At 45.6% G+C, this 20,703-nt stretch overlaps 1 protein-coding gene across 1 annotated transcript; it reads left to right on the top strand.

Moving 5' to 3' along the window:
* Positions 1-5,686: 5,686 nt before the first annotated feature.
* On the top strand, positions 5,687-19,139 carry TMEM165 (transmembrane protein 165). Its single transcript, XM_054029574.1, has 6 exons — positions 5,687-6,081; positions 8,926-9,151; positions 9,812-9,987; positions 11,322-11,504; positions 14,986-15,091; positions 16,854-19,139. The coding sequence occupies exons 1-6, from the start codon at positions 5,887-5,889 to the stop codon at positions 16,928-16,930; spliced, it is 963 nt and encodes a 320-aa protein (XP_053885549.1). The 5' UTR covers positions 5,687-5,886; the 3' UTR covers positions 16,931-19,139.
* Positions 19,140-20,703: the final 1,564 nt, after the last annotated feature.

Raw genomic sequence — 20,703 nt, forward strand, 5'->3', positions numbered from 1 at the left:
TGGTCCTTTGGGATCAGAAGAACCAATTATTTGATGAGACTGGTTGTAAAGAACCACTCATCTCTGAATCCACTGGTTTTGGTGGTGATATAAGAACTGGAATGCCTGAGGAAACTGCCTTTGTTTTCTTGTTAGCCAGTGTGGTGAAACAGAAGTTTACTTTTGTTGCTGGTTTGGTATATCCTATAGGTGATTAGCCACCAGTCTTGGGGTGTATCTGCCCTATTTCTCAGCAGTTCGTCCTGATTTTGGTATCCTCATTTGTGACCCACTGAGGCATGATTACAACTGGACCCAGGCTGGAAGGGTGTCTGGCCTGTGAAGAAGATTATTAGAACCATATTTAGGGTGAGAACTTACATGCAACCACTTTCTTTAGTGTATTAAGCTTAGTTTGCGTGCTCTGTTTTATTTTCTTAGACAGAACGAGGCAGATTACTATCTCCTTAACTACTTAAAATACACTTGTTATAGTTAATTTATTTCTGGTTTACAATATAACCCAGTTTGTGATTTCTAAGTGGGTGGGGGGTGGGTTTGTACTCCAAGGCGGGGGGGGGGGGTGGTTGGACATCTGGGTGCTGTGGCAAGCCCTTAAGCTGAGCCTTTTCAGAGTGGATTTTTGTCTCTCTGTGCAGCTGGGTGTGGCCTTGCCTGTGTGCTTGGCTGGAAAAGGCTGGGGAGTCTAGCCCAGCAAGACCAGCTAAAAGGGAGCCCAGGCTGGCAGAATAGTCTGACTCAGTGGTGTCCCAGCACACCAGGTGACACTCCGGGGGGTCCAACCCCTCACACATGCACTCCTTTAAGAAGAATCACATCCGTCCTGGATGATTTGATTCTTATAAGCATTTGATTCTTACATGTGGAATTGCAAAGAATGGATGAAATTGACTGTTATATTTTAAACTAGCTTTTTTTATTCAATTGAGAAACATCTCATTTACCATAATTAAATTATTTAGACTTTAAACATACTCAACATGGAACAAAACCATACTAACATTCTAACTGAGCAACAGGCTATTAATCATTTTATCCAATTATTTAGCTGGTGTTTTTATTCAAGGCAATTATTAATACTGTACAGCATGTTACAACTTTACACAAAGTGTGAGTTAGTGGAGCTATATAACCTTTTAAGGTAAAGATGCAAAGATACAGATTTTAAAATCTCACATATAAACTGCAACAAACATAACATATGAAAGTGCATTACAGACTTTTGTAGCATAAATATAAATTATTTAACAGTATTGATTCACATTAATATTTATTTTAGTGTCACCATCTGTCACCGGAGTGGTACATCCGGCACAATGCAGTGGCGTGGTCACTGATTACAAACTTGTCTAATGTTCCCTGGATCACTGCACAACCCACAACGTTGTTAACTTCCTTTTCAATGCAATGTAGGTTAAAATCATCGAAGGCCCTGTATAATAGGCCATTTGTCAAAGTTTTCATCACATCCTTCATCTGAGTCAAAGATGGAACGATTACCTTGTCACCATCAGAGTCTGCTTCTGCATCGTTTTCGGGTTTCACTTCAAACTGGTCTCTGATCTCAGTCACAATGTCCTCTTCAGAGACCGGTTGTATAACAAAAGTATTGTCATTGATGTCTATCCACTCTTCTCTTGGTGGTTCAACAACAATTGCTTCCTCTATGGGTGCTATGACCAGACTTCCTTTTTTCCAGCAATTGCGATTGTTCAAGCATCAGTGTCAGTCTAAGCATTTGCAAGCACTAGAATGGCATCTAAAACAGTGGTTTTCAAACTTTTTTTTCTGGTGACCCAGTTGAAGAGAATTGTTGATGCCTGTGACCTAATGGAGCTGGGGATGAGAGGTTTGGGGTGTGGGAGGGGGTCAGGGCTGGGGCAGAGACAGACTTACCTTGGGTGGCTCCAGGTTAGCGGCGCAGCAGGGGTGCTAAGGCAGGCTTCCTGCCTGTCCTGGCACCGTGGACCATGTTGTGCCCCAGAAGCGGCCAGCAGCAGGTCCAGCTCCTAGGCAGAGGCGTGCAAGTGGCTCTGCGTGAGTCTCACCTAACTCTAACCCTAACCCCCCCCCCCCCATCCCCAGCTCTTATTGGCTGGAAACCGGCCAATGGGACTGTGGAGCCAGTACTCAGAGCAGGGGCAATGCACAGAGCTCCGTGGCAACCCCGCCTAGGAGCCGGACCTGCTGCTGGTCGCTTATGCGGCGCAGCGCAGTGTTGTTACAGGTAGGGATTAGCCTGCCTTAGCCGGGCAGCATCGCTGACAGGACTTTTAATGGCTTGGTCAGCAGTGCTTTACAGTGCCTTACATTCCATGACTCAGTACTGGGTCGCGACCCACAGTTTGAAAACCACTGATCTTCCTGAAAAAAACAACAAGGAGTCTGGTGGCACCTTAAAGACTAACAGATTTATTTGGGCATAAGCTTTCGTGAGTAAAAACCTCACTTCTTCGGATGCATCGGAAGTGAGGTTTTTACTCACGAAATCTTATGCCCAAATAAATCTGTTAGTTTTTAAGGTGCCACCAGACTCCTTGTTGTTTTTGTAGATACAGACTAACACGGCTACCCGCTGATACTTGACTGATCTTCCTGGCAATTTCCACAGAAGTGGCTTTGCTGTTCTCATCATCGATGTGATGTAACACCCTGTGCAGGGGCGGCGAGTTGTATGAGCCCGTGGTGCCCGGGCTCTATCAAATTCAGGGCCCGGGCGGCCCAGCTCCACCAATGTTTGGGGCTGGGTCTCTCCCGTGACCCTACCTGCCACTCCCGCACACCTCCCCCGAGCATCCCCCAGCCCCACCTGCCGCCACCACACCAAGCGTCCCTGCCTGCCCTGGGCAGAGGGCAACTGCCCCCTGCAGCTTCGTGCTGTGCTCCCTCACTGGCTGCTGCCAGCTATAAGGGAGTAGTGCCGGGGGAAGGCTTGCTGCACCTGCGGAGGGAGGAGGCACATAGCAGCTCCCCCCTCCCCCCGCCCCGCTGGCGACTCTGGGTCGGGGGGGGGGCGGGACTTATCCTGGCTGGACCTCCTGAGCAACAGCCTGGGGGGCTTCGATGAGTGTCAGGCGGGGGGAACAGGGAGGGGCCGCTCTCCCCTGGAGCTCGCTGCTGCCGGCGGGGAGGGCTGAGGGGAATCCTCCTCTCTGGCCCCCTGCCCCAGGCTTGGGGCAGCCTGCCTGCTGCACCCAAAACTCCTCATCCCTGGCCCATCCCCATGCCCTGCATCCCCTCCTGCACCCCAACCCTCTGTCCCAGCCCAGAGCCCACACCCAGCACCCAAACTCCTTCCCAGAGCCCACAGCCCTCCTGCACCAAACTCTCTCCCAAAGCCTGCACCCCAAATCTCCTCCTGCACTCCAACCCCCTGCCCCAGCCCAGAGCCTGCACCCAGCATCCAAACTTTCTCCCAGAGCCTGCATCCCAAACCCCCTCCCACACCCAAACTCCCTCCCAGAGCTTTAGGCAGGTGTGTGTGTGTGGGGGGGGGGGGGGGCGCGGAACTTGGACCCATTCTGGGCACCACCAAAAATTATACAAACCTGCCGTCCCTGACCCTGTGAGCCATTTGCTTGCAAAAGTACACCTTGGCAGTTCTGATAATTCTCTGATCACATGGCTGAAGGATAGAAGTTATGTTCTTTGGGAGGAATTCAAGTCGGATATTCCTCAGTGCTACATCTTTCGTCACATGGGCTGTGCAGTTGTCCACAAGTAGCAAAATCTTTCTCCTTTCCAGGCCCAACTTTTGATCCCAGTCGTTCAGCCACTCACTGAATAGATAGCCTGTCATTCAAGCAGATGCATTGGCAGCAGAGTGGCTGCAAGATGTCTCACATTTTTCAAACACTGTGGATTTTGACTTTTCCTGATGATGAGGTCCTTTTTCTTACCAATCATGGAACAGATGAACAGACCAGTAATTCCTTCTTTAGACTTCTTTCCTCCTTTTTTATTGTCTGATTTAACCATAAAAGTGCCATCAGGCAGGGCTTGAAAGTAAATTCTACTTTCATCTGCATTCCAAATGTCTTCTTCAGCAGAGTCCTGTCTTGGTTCAATCCGCTCGTTTTCTAACCATTCTTTGTGTACCCTAATGTCTGCATCTTTGGCTTCTCCAGGCATTTTCTTAAAAACAATCCCCTCTTGTTTTTTAAAAAGCTCAAATCAGCCAGTGTTGGCCTTGAAGTCAGTAACACACAGGGCTGCTGCCAGTTCTACTTTCTGCATCACCAATGGTCCACTTAGAGGGCATTTCTCTCTGGAATTTCTGATCCGCTTTATAAGCGCCACCTCAACCGTAGATGCCCTTGCCTGACCTCATTCTTTTTCTGTCCCCTTCATTTTGTATGATGCTCTCCCTGGCTTTGAGAATCTTAGACAATGTAGGTTGTGGACTGCCCAACTTCTGAGCTGCTTCTCTTTGGCAGGTTTTGGGAAAACTATGGTGGGACTCTAGAAGGTGGCATTTTCCATCTTTCTTTTTCCTGCCATGTTGACTCGCACATAAATGGCACATCTTGTTTCTACACTGGGATTATACTTCAGACACGCTACGTGCCTAGTAATGTGAGATGTCATCAAATTCAAAACAGCTTTATTGGCTTTTTATGTGTCCTTGCACTTGATTATTGTATTACAAATAGTCAGTTTGCCCCAAAATGATCCTTATATGTGGACTGCTTGATTCTTAAAATTGGAGTATGTTAGCAGGGTTAGTATAGGAATGGTTTTGTCCCAGTGGTTTTGATCACTGTATGTGGCTGATGCTTATATCAGTAATTCTTATAAATGGAGTGCATTTGGCCTTGGTTTTCCGGGATGCTGCTAACACTAAGGCCCCTGCCAGCTCCTGGCTGGTCCCTTGAATGCTCTTGGTGGTTCCAATGGCACTGGCTGCAGCTGCTGGGCCCTGTACACCTATTGCCTCCCCAACTTAAAGGCGTCTCTCCCAGCCTAAGGACCCAGATCTCAAGCAGTTCTAGGAGGCAACAAATGAGGAAACAGGGATGGGCGCGAGGGTCAGGCAGGGAGCCACTAAGAGGCCCATCCAGAAACTGCTGCTATGGCAGCTTGGCCGTGTAAAGCCTGGTTTATGAAGCCAATGTCCTAACCCCTGACTCTGGAGCCAGCTCGCCCTAGCCACGTGGAGCGGCACCTGCAGCGGGGCCATGAGCTGCCTTGACCTGGGGCGTCTCGCTCCCTCCCGCGCTGGGATTCAAAACTCTCTACAAAGCCGGCTTCTTCCCTCGGCCTCTCGCTGCCCGCCCCCGCCGGGCCCGCGCTGCTCTCTGAGACGGGGCCAGTGCCGCGGGCCCCGCGCGAGGGGCTGTAACGCGCCGGGCTGCGGGTGTCCGCGCTCGGGAGCCTTGGCCTTTCGCCCCTCCCTTCTCACGGGGCACAGGGGCTGGGCAGCGCGTTGCTAGGCAGCAGGATCATGGGAAGGACACGTAAGGCTTCTACAGGAGGAAGGGGGCGGGGCATCGGGGGTCACAAGATTTCACCTCTCAGACAACGCCGGTTCCTCCTTAGCCTGGAGGGGAGCAGCGTAGCTCAGCCTAACCTGTCAGCTCCGCGCCCTCACGCCTGCACGTCGTGGTGGCGATCGCAGCCAATCAGGGGCGCGGCTGCGGGAACAGGGCGGGCTGGTGGGGGCGGGTTCGGTTGCTCTGCGCGCTGGAGGCGGCGCTTCTGAGTGAGCGCTTCCTGCCTTCCCTCCAGCCGCGCGCTGGGACTCGGTGGCGGCGGCCGGTGCAGGAGACGGTTGCGGCGGCTGCGGGGATCGGCCCGTCCTCACCCGGGAGCGGCATGGCGCGGCGCCGCTAGGTTTCCCTGCGGGGTCGGGTCGAGCCGGGGCCGCTCCGCGAGTTGCAGGCCGGGATGGGGCCGGGGGCAGCGGGAGGCCGAGCGTCCTGCCGGGCCGCCGCGCTGCTGCTCCTGCTGCTCCTGGCCGCGCCCGCCGGGCTGCGCGCCGCCCTGGAGGAAGAGACCGGTAGGAACAAGGAGCCGCCGGCGCCGCTACAGCAGCAGCAGCCGCAGCCCGCGGTGCAGGGGCTAGATCCGGCCCGGGCCGAGGTGAGGCGGGGGCCGTGTGTCTGTGTGTGGTGCTGGGGTGTGTCCCCCGCTCCTTCTCCTCTGTCCCCCCGGGTGCACAGGGGCCGCAGCCCGGAGCCCCATGGCAGCGTCCTGGGCGGGGCGGGCCCGCCTGTCGCACAGCACCCGGCACGGGGCGGATGAGGTCGGGGTGGGCGGGCTGCGGCGGGGGCAGACACCCCGCCTGGGGGTGAGTGTCGGGTGTCTCCAGCTTGCTGTGGCTTGGTGTCTCCTCCCCCGCCTGTTGAGCGCTCCTGGGTATCAGAGTAGCAGCCGCAAAAAGAACAGGAGTACTTGTGGCACCTTAGAGACTAAGGTATGCTCTAATAAATTTGTTAGTCTCTAAGGTGTCACAAGTACTCCTGTTCTTTCTCCTGGGTATGTGACCTAGGGGGGCTCTGCAGAGTCCAAGCTTTAATCTAAAAGAAAAGGTGTCTAGCCCACATGGCTGCCAAGTTAACCTTGATTTATATAATACCTAACTAATAACAGGTAATTAAACTTAATTGCAGCGTAAAAGGCTGTATTCCCTTGGCCTTTCTGCAAACCTCCTATTGACATAATGGGGAGTCCAGCAGTGGATAGAGAGGCATGTGCAATCTTAAATTGATACCCTGTGCACAGAACTGAATTAAAAGTGGATTTTGTTCCTCTCTGAATAAAGAATGACCGTGGCTCACCTTCCTGAGGGGATAGACTGGTTAACTAGATCCCAGCATGTATGTTGAAGCAAAGCTCTAATGGCTACAAATGAACAACAAAGGGGAAGTCATTCATGCAAACATACTGGTGTCTTATACTTTAACTATTCAAATGTGTCATGTTTTTTCCAAGTGTTCTGGATTATTTAATATGGGCCATCAATTAATCAAGCATATTAATCCTTAGTGGGTCCCCATGTTAGGGAATGCTGCTGCAACACTTTGACCATAAGCTTTAGGAGGAACTGTAGAAGCCCTTTAGTATTCCATACTTGACACTGTGAGGGCAGAAAAAAAAGGGAAGCAGAGAGAACATGAGCAGTGTAGGCTAAAATGTAGAGCGGAAGGCATGGAGCAAGACCAAACTGCAAGAGGAAAACAGTTGACGCAGCAAAGTGGATAGAGGTGATGAGATTGGGAAGACAGGAGTAAGTGCTAGTGAGGAATGAAACATGAATGGAAAAATACTGTCTTTATTGTATTCCTAGCCTAACAGAAGTTTAAAGCCAACCCACTCCCCCAACTATTTAACTTTGCCCAAAGGCCTGCAAGAGCTAATGAAGCTTTCACCTAGAGCTTGTTGAGGAGTCACTTTAGACCCAGACCTCTGGTCACGGCTTGTTATCTCAATCATCTGTCCTCTTATTCTTTCCCAGACTTATCAAAAAGAAGAACAGGAGTACTTGTGGCATCTTAGAGACTAACAAATAAACTCTCAGACTTATCAAGTCTCTCTGACTATACAGTAGTGCTTTCAGAAATGGAAAGTAATCATTTCCATCTGGCTGAACAGCAGTGTTTTTTTTAAAGCAACTCTTATGGGAATCTTGGAGCCTAAGAAGGAATAGGTTTAAAGTTAATCTGTCATTAGGAAAAACCTGAATCTGTACAGGGATATCAGTTGTTAGGTTTGTCAACATTTACTTCTGAAAGGGGAGACTTTCAATGGCACAAAGAGCAGTTAGGCACCTAATTCCCATTTGTGCCTCCGAAAATCTCCCTAAGTACCTTGTTCTGGACGTCTTGAGGGCACAGAATAGGGTGGTGTTTAGGAAGTGTCTAGTATATTTTGGACATTATAGCAATCTAAATAATGCTAAGTATGTTGCTGGTAAACATTTTCCTTAACTCCAGAAAAATTTCACTTTGCTCCTTGTCTCCACCTCCAGTTGTTGACTTCATATTCATTGGTATGTGGGGCTGACAGGCAGAGGCACGTACAGTATGCTAAGAAAGAAACAGTATGCAAGAAACTAGAACCTTTAGCCTACAAAACTTGACTCTTTAATCTTGATTTTCAAGTTAAATCTGTTAATGCATCTCTAAAGAATTAGGTACTTTATGTTCACCATAATTCACTTGAGAGTTGAGACTATTTCTGCTATAGCTCTTTCTGTAAGAATTGACAAGTGATGGATGATCATGGGATGCAACAAAGGAGCCTGCAGGCTGGGGACGAGGGATAAATATAGGGTGAAATTTTATTTGCTAGAAATTGGTCTACCGAAAATGGGACATTAAGCTGGGGATTTGGCATTTGATAAAATGAACAGCAAAACTTGGCCACGAAAAGTAAGATGACAGTCTGAAAGCATTAATCTGATGACAGCGTGTTTGCTTACATGCTAATGAATCTGCATTTGAGGAAGTGGGTTTTAGCCCACAAAAGCTTATGCTCAAATAAATTTGTTAGTCTCTAAGGTGCCACAAGTACTCCTATTCTTTTTTTTTAGATGTAATACAGTAACCCAAAAACTGCTTGCTTCACTGATCTTCCAAAATAATAGAAAGAGCCATGTATTGTAAATTGCAGTATTGCCGTGACTTGAATGTACCTTCCATTTACTGTGATAGTGATCGCTATACCTAAGTAATATCTGTACAAAGGTATTTCATTATTAATCATAGCAGGATATCATAGGTTAATGACTGATCACTATAGTCCCAGATGGGTGGCAGTCAGTAGTAGTTAAAAGATTCTGATTGAAGGAAAACTTCAATAATCCTGTTTGAAAATATTCTAATAAAAAGTATTAGACCGTAATGGTTTGCAATAGGAGAAAACTAGAGTTGCATTCTTTTGGGAGTTAAATGTTCAACCTTAAGCAATCATTTTCTTTTACAGAAATGGCCCACGGCAGTTCCTCCAGTTCATCTTATCAGTGAAGAATCTGCTGATAAAACTAATTTGGGGTTTATTCATGCTTTTGTGGCTGCCATATCAGTCATCATTGTGTCAGAACTGGGGGATAAGACCTTCTTTATTGCAGCCATCATGGCAATGCGTTATAATCGTTTGACTGTAATGGCTGGTGCCATGCTTGCCTTAGGACTGATGACATGCTTATCAGGTTAGAACTCTTTGCTGCCTTTCTCAGAATTCACTGATTAAATAAATGCGTATAGTCTGTTATCCTTAAATCTTAACCAAAGTGAAAATGAATGCAGCAGGTATGCAGGATTTATTAGTAATTCTTTTCTATATAGCGTTAAGGGCTACTAGCTTTTTTTTTTTTTTTGGTAGTCTCTTATCATATAAATTTTATGCCATTCAAAGTAAATGCAATGGGATCGTATAACTTCATTCATTAGTTGAAGACAGAGGGCACTCAGAGGTGAGATGTATATTGATATAAATTGGACTGTCTTGGACTTTTGCTTACATACTGCTATGTAAGTGTAAATGAGATTAAGGGCCAGGTTCTGTGATGCTTTTTCTGTGCAGTACGCAGAAAAAGTAGCCAGGGTCTGGGAGGGGAAGGTAGCTTTAGACATCTCTGGGATTCTGGGGTGGCACTGTCCTCAGTATAAGTTAGAGCAGCTTCAAAGGCTGCTGTTGCCGCAATTTACCATGGTGATGCTCTATAGCTCAGAATTCAGGAAAACAAAGTGTTTGTTCTGTAATAGATCTCTGAACAGTGAACTTTGCTAAGGAGCAGCACTTACAAATAGTAATAATCAGTGGTCATCTTGGTATCATTTAACATATAATGTAACTGATTTTCTTTCAGTTTTATTTGGCTATGCCACCACAGTTATCCCCCGAGTGTACACATACTATGCGTCAACTGCACTGTTTGCAATTTTTGGCATCAGAATGCTTCGGGAAGGCTTGAAGATGAGCCCAGATGAGGGTCAGGAGGAGCTGGAGGAAGTTCAAGCAGAAATCAAGAAAAAAGATGAAGAAGTAAGTCATAAAGTTCTTAGAAGTCATGACTGATGAAACACTTAGGCCTGTTAGGTTGCACAATTAAGGAAGCGTGTGCATGCGGGTTGCTCAGCTGTATATATGTGTAATAAGAGTCTGATGCAAAAAAATGTGTGGTTAACAATAACCTGAAAACAGACAGAAATGCCCCTCTTCACCATGGACCACATAACAGAATGCCCCCTCTGCTAATTTCCTGGAGACTGTTTTAACAGCTGGCTGTAATTCTCGGCTGTATAACTGCATTTTGAGGTGGGAGAGAGAAGTGAACTGCCTCTTCATATTTCAAGCATGAATTCTATATATCTTTCACCTGGGGCTTTACCAGCCAGCATGTGGACAGCTACCATTGCTGCTGCTTTTATTTATAACATTTAGGTAGAGCAGGGGTCGGCAACGTTCGGCACGCGGCTCTCCAGGGTAAGCACCCTGGCAGGCCGGGCCAGTTTTATTTACCTGCTGACGCGGCAGGTTAGGCCGATCGCGGCGCCAACTGGCCGCGGCTCACTGTCCTGGGCCAATGGGGGCGGCGAGAAGCGGCGCGGGCGAGCGATGTGCTGGCCGCGGCTTCTCGCCGCCCCCATTGGCCCAGGACGGTGAACCGCGGCCAGTGGAGGCCGTGATTGGCCGAACCTGCCGCGTCAGCAGGTAAATAAAACTGGCCCGGCCCGCCAGGGTGCTTACCCTGGCGAGCCGCGTGCTGAACGTTGCAGACTCCTGAGGTAGAATAATACTGAAGCTAGTGTTGCTGCAGGTGTCCTTGTGGACATAACCTAAGCAAAATACTGCAGCTATAAGGCATACCGTTAATACAGTTTCTCTGGAGCATTAGTTTTATTTCATTTATTATTCTTGTCACTAATTTTACTGTCTTCCCCTCTCCTAACTCTAGAGCCTACCACTGTTTATCACCATAATAATGCATTCAGTTTCTTCTCAGTATAATTAAAAATAGCATAACAGCTCATCATATATCATTTTCTAATATAAACTCTTTTTCTTGCTTTAAAATGCTTATCCTATGTTTCTGCCTACTTTGCACATTTGTAGTAGGAGCTAAATATTTGGATTGTCTAAATGTCCAATTGTACAGCTTTGAGGCAGACAGTTACTTGGAGGGAAAGGGTAAGTGTAGATATGTAAATTGTAGGTAAGCTTGGTGGTAGGCAGTACCTTAAATATTCAACAGCTAAGTTTATTGTTCAAAGTCTAACTGTCCTGGGTATTAAATTATTGGGTTTACATTTGAGCAGTATTTGTATTGGGATATTTGGATAATATTTCAGTTCTTCTGATGGGCTTCTTGTTTCCAGTTCCAGAGAACAAAACTATTAAATGGGCCAGGAGATGTGGAAACAGGGACAGGCACAAATATACCTCAGAAGAAGTGGCTGCATTTTATTTCTCCAATTTTTGTTCAAGCTTTTACTTTAACGTTCGTAGCAGAATGGGGTGATCGCTCTCAATTGACAACAATAGTCCTGGCAGCAAGAGAGGTGAGTGTGATCGATACAAAATGTCCTTTTGTCCTGTTTTTGAATATTGGCAGCAGATGATGTAGAGAGACAGATGGTGTATCCTTTATCAACCCATCAAATTCTCAGATTCTCCTTTGTAGTTTATTAGATATACCCAGTTAATGTTGGGAGCATATGGAGGCATGAATCTGAAGGCAATGTGGTTATTTCTGTGCATCCTCAATACCTGAGGTGGTGTTACTGTTAGTCTCCCTCTAAAGATAGTTATATTGTTTACTGCATGGTTTGGGACTGCAAGTGTCATTTCTGGAAAAAGCTGTTTTCTCTCTTCAGCTGTACAGTATAAGATTTGTCACTTTGTTCCATGCAATAACCATCATTTAAGAAACCTTTTTGAAAATGTAGGCTAAGCAGATATTGCTATTAAAACTATTTATAGCTTTAAAGAGGAACTTGTAATTTGATCAATCCTTAAAACTGTTAAAAGCTGATTGTTTCTTAGAGTCCAAAATGCATTATCTTATTATATGTACCACTATTAATTGTGAGCTGCTCTGAAAAACAAGCATTAAAATACTATTTCTATTGATTGACATAAACATTGCTGCTAAAGCAAGGAAGACAATGAAAAGGGGAATCCACTTAAGTTTCTGGTCTGCTGGAAATGGAGGGGGAAAGATAATCTTTCTAGATAGATGCATACATGCTGCATATCTCTTTCCTATTACATATTCATATTACACACGCAAATATTATGCTTGCAAAATCAAACATTCAGAAAGTAGGAACTGCCACAACAAAGGTTGTGTGTGCGCAACCTTAATTTGACCTCTTTGTGCATATGCATTATGATAGTATTTAATTACATTACATACTATTTTTCCACAGGACTCTGGCCTTTCAGTGCACAGGATGGACCTGGCCTGGATATGAGTATTTCACAAACACTGACTATCTTTACAACACCCCTGTGAGACAAGGGGCTATGAGACAGAAAGTTTAAGATCAAAAGTATCCATGAATATTTGGTGTCCAATTTGAGACTCCCAAGACCTTCAAGCTTGTGTAGTGGAAGAAGCTGTTGTCTTGGGATCCTTGCTTCCTCTGTTGCAGAAGTTGGAAGAAGTATAGTGAATGAGGCAGGGGACTGCCAGAAGAGAAAGGATGGTCTCCTGGTTAAGACAATTTAGTGATTTCTTGGAAAATTTGGTTCTATCCCTGCCTCTGTACAGAGTTCCTGTGTGATGCTGGGCATATTGCTTAAACAAAACTTTTCACAGGTGGTCACTAATTGTGTTTCTAACTTTCCAGGTACTCATCTTGAGACCTGGGGTCTGATTTGCAGAAGTGCAAGTTTAATCAGGTCTTGGGAAGTCTCAAGTTGGACACCCCAAATTAGTGGATACTTTTAACCTTGCACACACTCTGCTTTATAGTTCCTCACCTCACAGGGGTGTTGCAAGGGTAAGTCAGTTAATGTTTGTGAATGACTCGGATACCATAGTGATGAGTGCCATAGAAAAGCACATGAGAAAATTAATAATTCTGTCATCAGACCAGGGTTTGAATAGTGTGGAGTTTTCCAATAGTATTTGAACAATGAGGTGAAAACAAAATATTGAGTAGCTGCTCATTAAGTGAACCTTATCTATCCCGGGCACTGAAAGAGGCAGGCATCCTGTGATCGTGTAATTAGACTGATTATGTATGTAGTTACATAATAATGCATACGCACCAGGAAGCTGAATTAAGGTGTCTCAGGCAACCTGAAGTTTGGCATTCCTAACTTTTGAATGTTCAACTCTGGAACTTTTAATGTATTGTAAATGTCAGGTTTGAGTTATTTATTTTGGTCTTTTTATTTTTGGGAGTTGCATTACATTGACACCCACATGAGTCATCAGCAGGGTTGGAACCTTTGGATCCTCCACACAAACCTCTGCCACTTGAGCTAGCAGAATAACTGATAGCAATAGTAGGTTGTCCTCTTCTGTGTACCAGCACTAGCTGTGTATGAATCACATTTTGCCAGAGGGTTTCACAGATTTGCTGACAGCACAGGACTGATGAGACTCAGTAATTTTGGGTTCCATACCAGTCTGTGGAGGGGTGTGCTCTAGTGAGCACAGTCCCTCCTGCCCATTCCCTCCCCGCAAATGTGACCCCTTTTTGCCATGTCTCCTCCAGCCTTTCCCTGTCTTCTTTCTTCTGCACCCATGGCTCCTCATCCCAATCCAGTTCTCCCTTGCCTAGCCAGTACCTGTCTCCCCTACCTTGGGCTCCCTGTCACATCAGTTGTTTTCTACATCTCCAAGGATCGTTGTCCTAGTCTCCTTGCTCAGCCAGTCCCAATTTACTCCCCTTCTGGGTCTGATGTTTCCCTGAATAGACTTTTTCTTCTCTTTGCTTTCTAGAGACCCTCCTCCCCTTCCCCATGCATTCCTTGTAGGGAAGAAATACTGTCATTTCTTTTTCCTTCTGTTGAGAGTCTAAAATCTTTCCTTCCTAGAGGAAGTACAAAAAGTTTCAAAAATACAAATGACAATTAGGTACCCAGCTGCTACTTTTGCATTTTGAAGATTTCCCCAGGTCATCGTTGGTGTTAACACAGTGTAGGATTGTTAGTTATATCCCGACTACTGTAAGAAGGTAAGACAGAAGGAGAGGATACCTTGAGAAGCTGTGTAACACTTACCGCCGTGTTTGTTCTCTATAGCAGAGCAGTTGTCTCTTGTCTTTTTATTTACCCTTCCAGTAACCTTTTTAACAAAAATAGCAACTCTAAAGCCTTTAACTTTGTAAAGTGGTTTGTAGTCAAATCTTAGCTATCCATTTAAGTATTGGATAAGTAAATGTATGCAGTTGAAAACTTCATCCAGTGATGTTACAGTTGTGACTGCTGGTAAACCTAGAATAGAATAACAGTTGCCATCTAGGCTAAAATTTGATACCTATATTTCCAGTCCTAGTCCCTCTGATTTCATACTACTTTGGGTGGCCTTTTTAGAGAAGGTGCATTGGCCTCATGAACCTTGACAGAATACTTCTGGTAACTAGCATGTGCTCTGACTACCAAAAGTTCCTCTTTACAGTTTGACATTTCTTAACTTTTGAGTTAGTGGTGTTCTAATTGTGTAGTTTTGCTTTGCTTCTAGCCAGCTGTCAGCCTCCACCCTAGAAGTGGCTGCTTTTCAGTGGTAGATAAACAAAGTGAATCCTGGGTCTGTGTTATGGCACTTTTCAACCATCTTTAAGTGGTTTAATAGGCTGCTCCTGATTTATCAGATTTCAAGTCTTTTTCTGTTGTGACTGTTCCTCAGTGTTGCAGGAAACAACTGCTATTAAGCCATGCAAAACCCCTCAGAGGGGTTGACGATATTCTCTGGGGATTACCTTGCCTTGCAGCAAACTAAGAAAGCATAATTTTTTCCTGGTAAACTGCTGTTTGAGCCTTGTAGGTTTTCAACTGTGCTAATGTTGATCTTTTGTGTTTGCATAGGATCCCTATGGTGTGGCAGTGGGAGGAACAGTAGGACACTGTCTTTGCACTGGGTTAGCAGTTATTGGAGGAAGGATGATAGCACAAAAAATTTCTGTTAGGACTGGTAAGTGAAATCTCATTCTAACTGAAAAAAGAAATACTCAATACATCTATAGCTGGCTTCAGGGACCATCGGAATGAAAATGATGGTATGTGCACTTGGGGTGCAGTTAAAGGCAGTGTTTTTAATGCTAAAGAAGGTATGTGAAGGAGTTTAAAACGGTGTGTTTAACTTAATTTTTGATTGTCACACTACCAAACTCACTGGAGGCTTTTATAGTTGCCTTTCGCACTTGTCACTTCCACCTCACACCCTTCCTGTGAAAACTTAATCCTCTGCCTTTCACATGACTGCACCTCCTGCAGGTATAGCTACACCGCACACTTCTTCCAGTGGCAGGTAGAGTACATACCTGCGCGCCAGCATGGGTATAAATAGCACTGTAGATGTCGAAGCATGGCTAAGTGAGTAAAGCGAAGACACACTTGAGCCATGCGGTATGTACCCTGCATTGTTCTCTCCTCGCCCAAGCAGTGCCTCCCTGTTGCCAGAGTCTATCCCCGACATGTGGAGCTACACACCACAGTGTGGACGCAGCCTGCTTTTCGCTGTAGCATGTAGCGACGCATAGCCTACATGCCACCGCAAGTAGAACCAGCCAAGCTAAGATTGTGCGTTCCTTGCAACTTAGTGCTGGTTGGTGCTATGTCCAGGAGTTCAATCATAATCACGTTTGGTAATGTAGCAAGTCTTTTCTTTCTTCTTTTCTTACTGTGATTTGAGTTTCAGGTGGGTATTGAATTCCAATATCAGGGGTTTAAAAGTAAATTAAGATGAGGCACATAATTTAGCTCCTGGGGTATGGAGGTGGAAGAAAATCTTAAGCATCTAAGAAACGCAAAGTATGCTGTCTGGCAAACAGCAGCAGAGATTCTACCCTCTAGGAGTTTAGGCTCGGTCTTTCAAAGGAGAGGAATTAAGGGGGTTAGAGAATCCCAGAGCTATTGTACATGTGGAACAACTGCTTTTCAGAGTATCTGCTGTGCATAGCAGGTGTTTTTATAATATTTTGACTAACAGGGATATGCCCATCTTGGAGGCAGGCCACAGCTTGTTCCAAATGTAATAGTCTTATTTTCTTGACCCCAGAAAGGGTACAAGACACATCAAGAAAATTCATTTCTGCAGCAATAGCGTGTACACATTTTAAAAGTAAATACTATTCATGAAACTTAGTCCCCTGTTTACACCTGCCAAGGAAACATTAGTATCTCATCAGCAAATAGTGACTTAAGATGCTGCTGAGAAGCATCATGATACAATTTCTCTGGTCACTGGGGGTGGAGTTGTAATGTTTCTAAAGTCAGATTTTCAGTGCTGGTATAATCTGGAGAACTATGCTAGCAGTACTCCTCAACATTTGCTCTTTGTGACTGCACCTTTGCCTTAATGTAGAATAAAGTAGGTTTTTTTCTTACTCCTGTCAGCCAAAACTTCCCAATTCCAGGGGAGCAGGCTGCACTTTACTCTGGTTTATGTATAATAGAGTTAAAACCTGGTTTTATTTTAAGGGTCAAAATTTATCCTTATTTACATCTGTGCAGCTAGCCAGTAGGATGACAATAGACACACCTTGGCAGGGTGTTGCATGAGCCAGAAATAACTTCCAGTGCAGGCAGTTTAACCTCTGAACTGTGCATGTTGATGTGGAAGTCAAGTCCATGAAAATGGACTCCTCATGAGGCATGGTAGAAGTGCATTCAACTTGTTTTAAAACTATTTTTACCTGTACAACATCTAACTTTTTTTCTTTTTTGTTTTTCAGTGACAATCATAGGAGGCATTGTTTTCTTGGCGTTTGCATTCTCTGCACTATTTATAAGCCCGGAGTCTGGTTTTTAACAAGCTTTTTTTCATTGTCTTTAAAAGAGCAAGGATTGGGAGGAACAAGCTTGTCCTTGTGTGTTGCTGTATATAATGTACAGGTATTGTTGCTAAACAAGCACTGAAAATGAGATACTGCACTTCTATAGCAATGATTTGTCAGTTTGGCACATTCGTGGACCCTGTGCCATGAAGATCTGCTTCCTGTCTGGTTTGCAAGGTGTATTTAAGTGGTGGTTGGGTGCCTCACAGGATTTGAGTCGCTTTCTTGCTTGCTGAACCTGATCAGAAGGCTTTTGAGGATCTGCATCCACAAACATGAGGCTTCCTTCCTCTGTTCCACATGATCACTATTGCTGTCTGTTCTAGAGCTTATCCATCTGGCTAACTGAGCAGCTGCCTTGCCAACAGGCATTTATGATGTTACAAATTTCCCAATAGCCAGTATGAGGGAGAAAATCATTGACTCTCACACTTCACTTCCAGGATACCCTAGTAGCCTAAGAAACCTGAGGGCAGTTCCCATGCCATTAAGTGACTGAACCACCTATTGAAACGTTTAGAATTAATTTTAAAAAAGCAAATATCTTAATCAGGGGCCTTTGGTATGAAGTCAACAAAAGTGCTGACTCACGATGTACTGTTTTCAACAACAGACAATCTGGCTAGATCTGATTTTCTTTTCTTAACCAATTCTTTTTTGTATTAAGTTGAAAACTTATAATATACATCATAGTAATAAAATGGTCAATATTTGACAATGCTGCATTCCCAAATTTGAACAATAATGCAATTCTTATAGATTAAGATGTGTTATTTTCTTTAATAGTGTAATGGGGGGAATGTAAATAAAACAGTGGTGTCTCCATTTTAGTTACTTTCAACTTCTTTTTTGATGATGGTTCATTTAATTCCCTTAGCAGAGAGCGAGGTAATGGCTTCTTGCGTGCACTGAGGGAGAGGCTCGCTTCTTATCCAGGTATGGTTGAAAAGGGAAGCGATGTTGATTTTGTGGCTGGAGTGATAAGATGTCATGACAACTTTGCACAGCTTTATTACCGGAATATATCTGTAAGCACTCTGCCGTTTATGCAATGTGGAGTTGGCTTCTGAATTCACACCAGGTGCGTGGCGTATAATGCAATGTTTTAAGCTGAAATACATGAAGTAGCAGACTTCTGTAAAGTGCAGTCCATGATGGTTGGCTTTAGCAGGTGCTCTAGGACCAAGGGTGAAAGTGAGCTGCACCGACCCATACCCAGCCCACATTAAAGTGCTGCTGCGGCAGTGCTTTAATGTCCCTGCCTCTTTTGCCTCCCCTGTCGGCAGCCCTGCTGGTAGGGTCCATCCTGGCAGGGCCATCAACGGGGGATGGGCAGCGACATTAAAACACTGCCGTGGAAAAGGGCCCTGCAGCGCCTTAATGTCCCTGCCCCGTCTCCTCTCCCCCCCCCCCCCCCCCCGCAGCCTCCGACGGGTGGGGCAAAGGGAGCAGTTGCCCTGGGGCTGGCAATTTAAAAGGGCCCAGGGCTCCGGACACTGCTGCCGCTAGTGCAGCATCAGTGTCTGGAGCCCCAGGCCCTTTAAATCAACTTGGGAGCTCCAGGCAGCGCAGGCCAGGTGGCCTGAAAGTGCTGGTTAGGGGATGCTGACCCCCCCCCAGCCCCATCCCTTCCGCCCGAGGCCCCATCCCTTCCGGGGGCCAGAGCCGTCCCCCCGGCCCATACCAGTAAGTGGCCTAACTTACTTTCACCCCTGCCTAGGACAAATATAAATACTGAGTCTGACAAAGTGAAGACTTGAATAGTTGTAGGCTTGAAGTGTAACTTTCAGAAACACTTGAACTTGAAACTTCTTGGGGCAGGCAAAACTTGACCAAAAAAGCAATTGTCTAGCTGCCCTCAGATTATATAGTATGTATGTACCAAAGAAACTGTACCTTTAACTGTAGTAATAGCCTTCCCACCCAGCACTGCATCCTAACTCAAAGATGTTCCTTCATATAACCCCCAACAAGAAAAACCTAAATGCACCCCTCTAACGTGCCTCTTAGAAAGATTAGTTGAACAACGAACTGCACGTATACAAAAGTAAATGTTAAAGTGGGTTACACCAGCATCAAACTTTCCAGAAAAATGAACCTGGGCATATTTTATTTGGATTAAGTTGCTTTTTAAGGTGTCTGAACATCTGTGTAAGGTTATGGAAATAAAGTGAATCAAACTACTGTTTTTTAGCCTCCCATTCTCAAACTCCTACTAATGGCACTAGAGTTTCCAGATCATGATACCTATTACTACTTCAGAAGGGTTCTGGGGGTGACTTCAACATCACAAATGGGGAATCTGACTAGTCTAAATAGCTGGTGGCTCTTTAAGTCCTGAGGCTGCCCAACAACTGAGTCCCAGTGTGACTTTCAACTAAGTGTTTCCTAGCCTACATGCCCACCAGGGTCTAGTAACAGTCCCACAGATGTGACCTGACCACACCTAGAGCATGGGGGCCTGCACAAAAAGACAGCTGAGCTACCATTGGGGGAATTGTGAGTGCTCAGTAATTTAGAGGGGTTAGGGATCCAGAACAAGGGCTTGAAGCCAGCTCTCCCACAGCTAAAGTGAGTGCCCTACCCTCTAAGGGAGTGTCTCATTTTTCCTACCCTTGCATGGGCAGCTAATTGCAGGAGAAGAATGTTCATAGCTGAAAAGCCAGAACACCACGTGACATTTCCCTTTGGGCCCTCAGTGAAGTGCCTAGGGCTGCAACTCCCATTAAACTAAGTGCCTAAATACCTGTGAAGAGCTGGCCCTGCCCCTTTGCTCTGCATTTTGCTCCTATTCAGCTGGCTGGCTTCTGAGAATCCCTTTCTTAGGGCTTGCCTTCATGTACAGTGCTATAGCTGCACCTGTGTAGCTGTAGTGGCGACGCTTCTGTCAGTGTAGTTAGCTACTGCCTCCAGGGAGGTGGATTAGGTCCATGGGAGAAGCTTTACCATCAACATAGTACTGCCTACAGTGGGGATTAGGTTGGTATGAGTGGGGCACTTGGGGGTGGATTTTTGCCACCCCTCGAGCAATGTAGTTATACTGATGTAATTCTGTAGTATAGACCTGGCCTCATACAATGGAGGGGGAACCTGAGTGTCTAAATTAGGACTGAGAACTCCCTTAGGCAGCAAGCTACTTAAGAGTTAGGTGATTTTAGTGTACTCTACACTAAGGGCTACTGGCAGTGGTTGAGTTGGAGATAATTCACAATAGGAGAGGACCACCCACCCAGTCTTATCTACAACCAAGCCCTTACCACCAGCTGTGAATTTTTTCCTGTATTTCATAACTGCGCCAAACTCTTAAGCCTCAGTGCAAAACTCCAAATTAAGACCTGAGGTAAGGGAGGGAGTAGTTTAAGCTATGTGTAAAGTAGACTGAGCAACATTTCAAAAAATGCCTGCGTTAAATTAGTTTTTTAGTCTCCAGCCCCAGCTGCTGTCCAGTCTGTGACATGCAGAACAGGGGTAAAAGCAACCACGTGCTGTGGAATTGCAGCTTATCACTGCATGGACATTTTTCCATGGTGGAGAACGTTCTGATACAGTGAGGAACAGGAACTGGAGGGAGCTGATGCTAGTGTAATGTTTCACTTACGAATAAGGCTATACTTTAATTTGCCATATAAAGCTAGGTCTGTGTACCATGCTGGGACTGTGCAGCAGGTGAAATATGCAAAAGGAATGCAAAGTTGCAAGGTCGACGTACCTTCCCCCATGTTAGAGAGAGAAGGTGGATGAGACAAGG

Source organism: Malaclemys terrapin, chromosome 5, assembly GCF_027887155.1.
Source record: "Malaclemys terrapin pileata isolate rMalTer1 chromosome 5, rMalTer1.hap1, whole genome shotgun sequence".
NCBI classification, from domain to species: Eukaryota; Metazoa; Chordata; order Testudines; family Emydidae; genus Malaclemys; species Malaclemys terrapin.

Bases quoted from the DNA above. Each gene is read 5' to 3' on its own strand.
- TMEM165 (XM_054029574.1), top strand. From the start codon at position 5,887: ATGGGGCCGGGGGCAGCGGGAGGCCGAGCGTCCTGCCGGGCCGCCGCG. The intron at 6,082-8,925 runs GTGAGGCGGGGG...TTTCTTTTACAG, and splicing joins TAGATCCGGCCCGGGCCGAG to AAATGGCCCACGGCAGTTCC. The intron at 15,092-16,853 runs GTAAGTGAAATC...TTTGTTTTTCAG, and splicing joins AAAAATTTCTGTTAGGACTG to TGACAATCATAGGAGGCATT.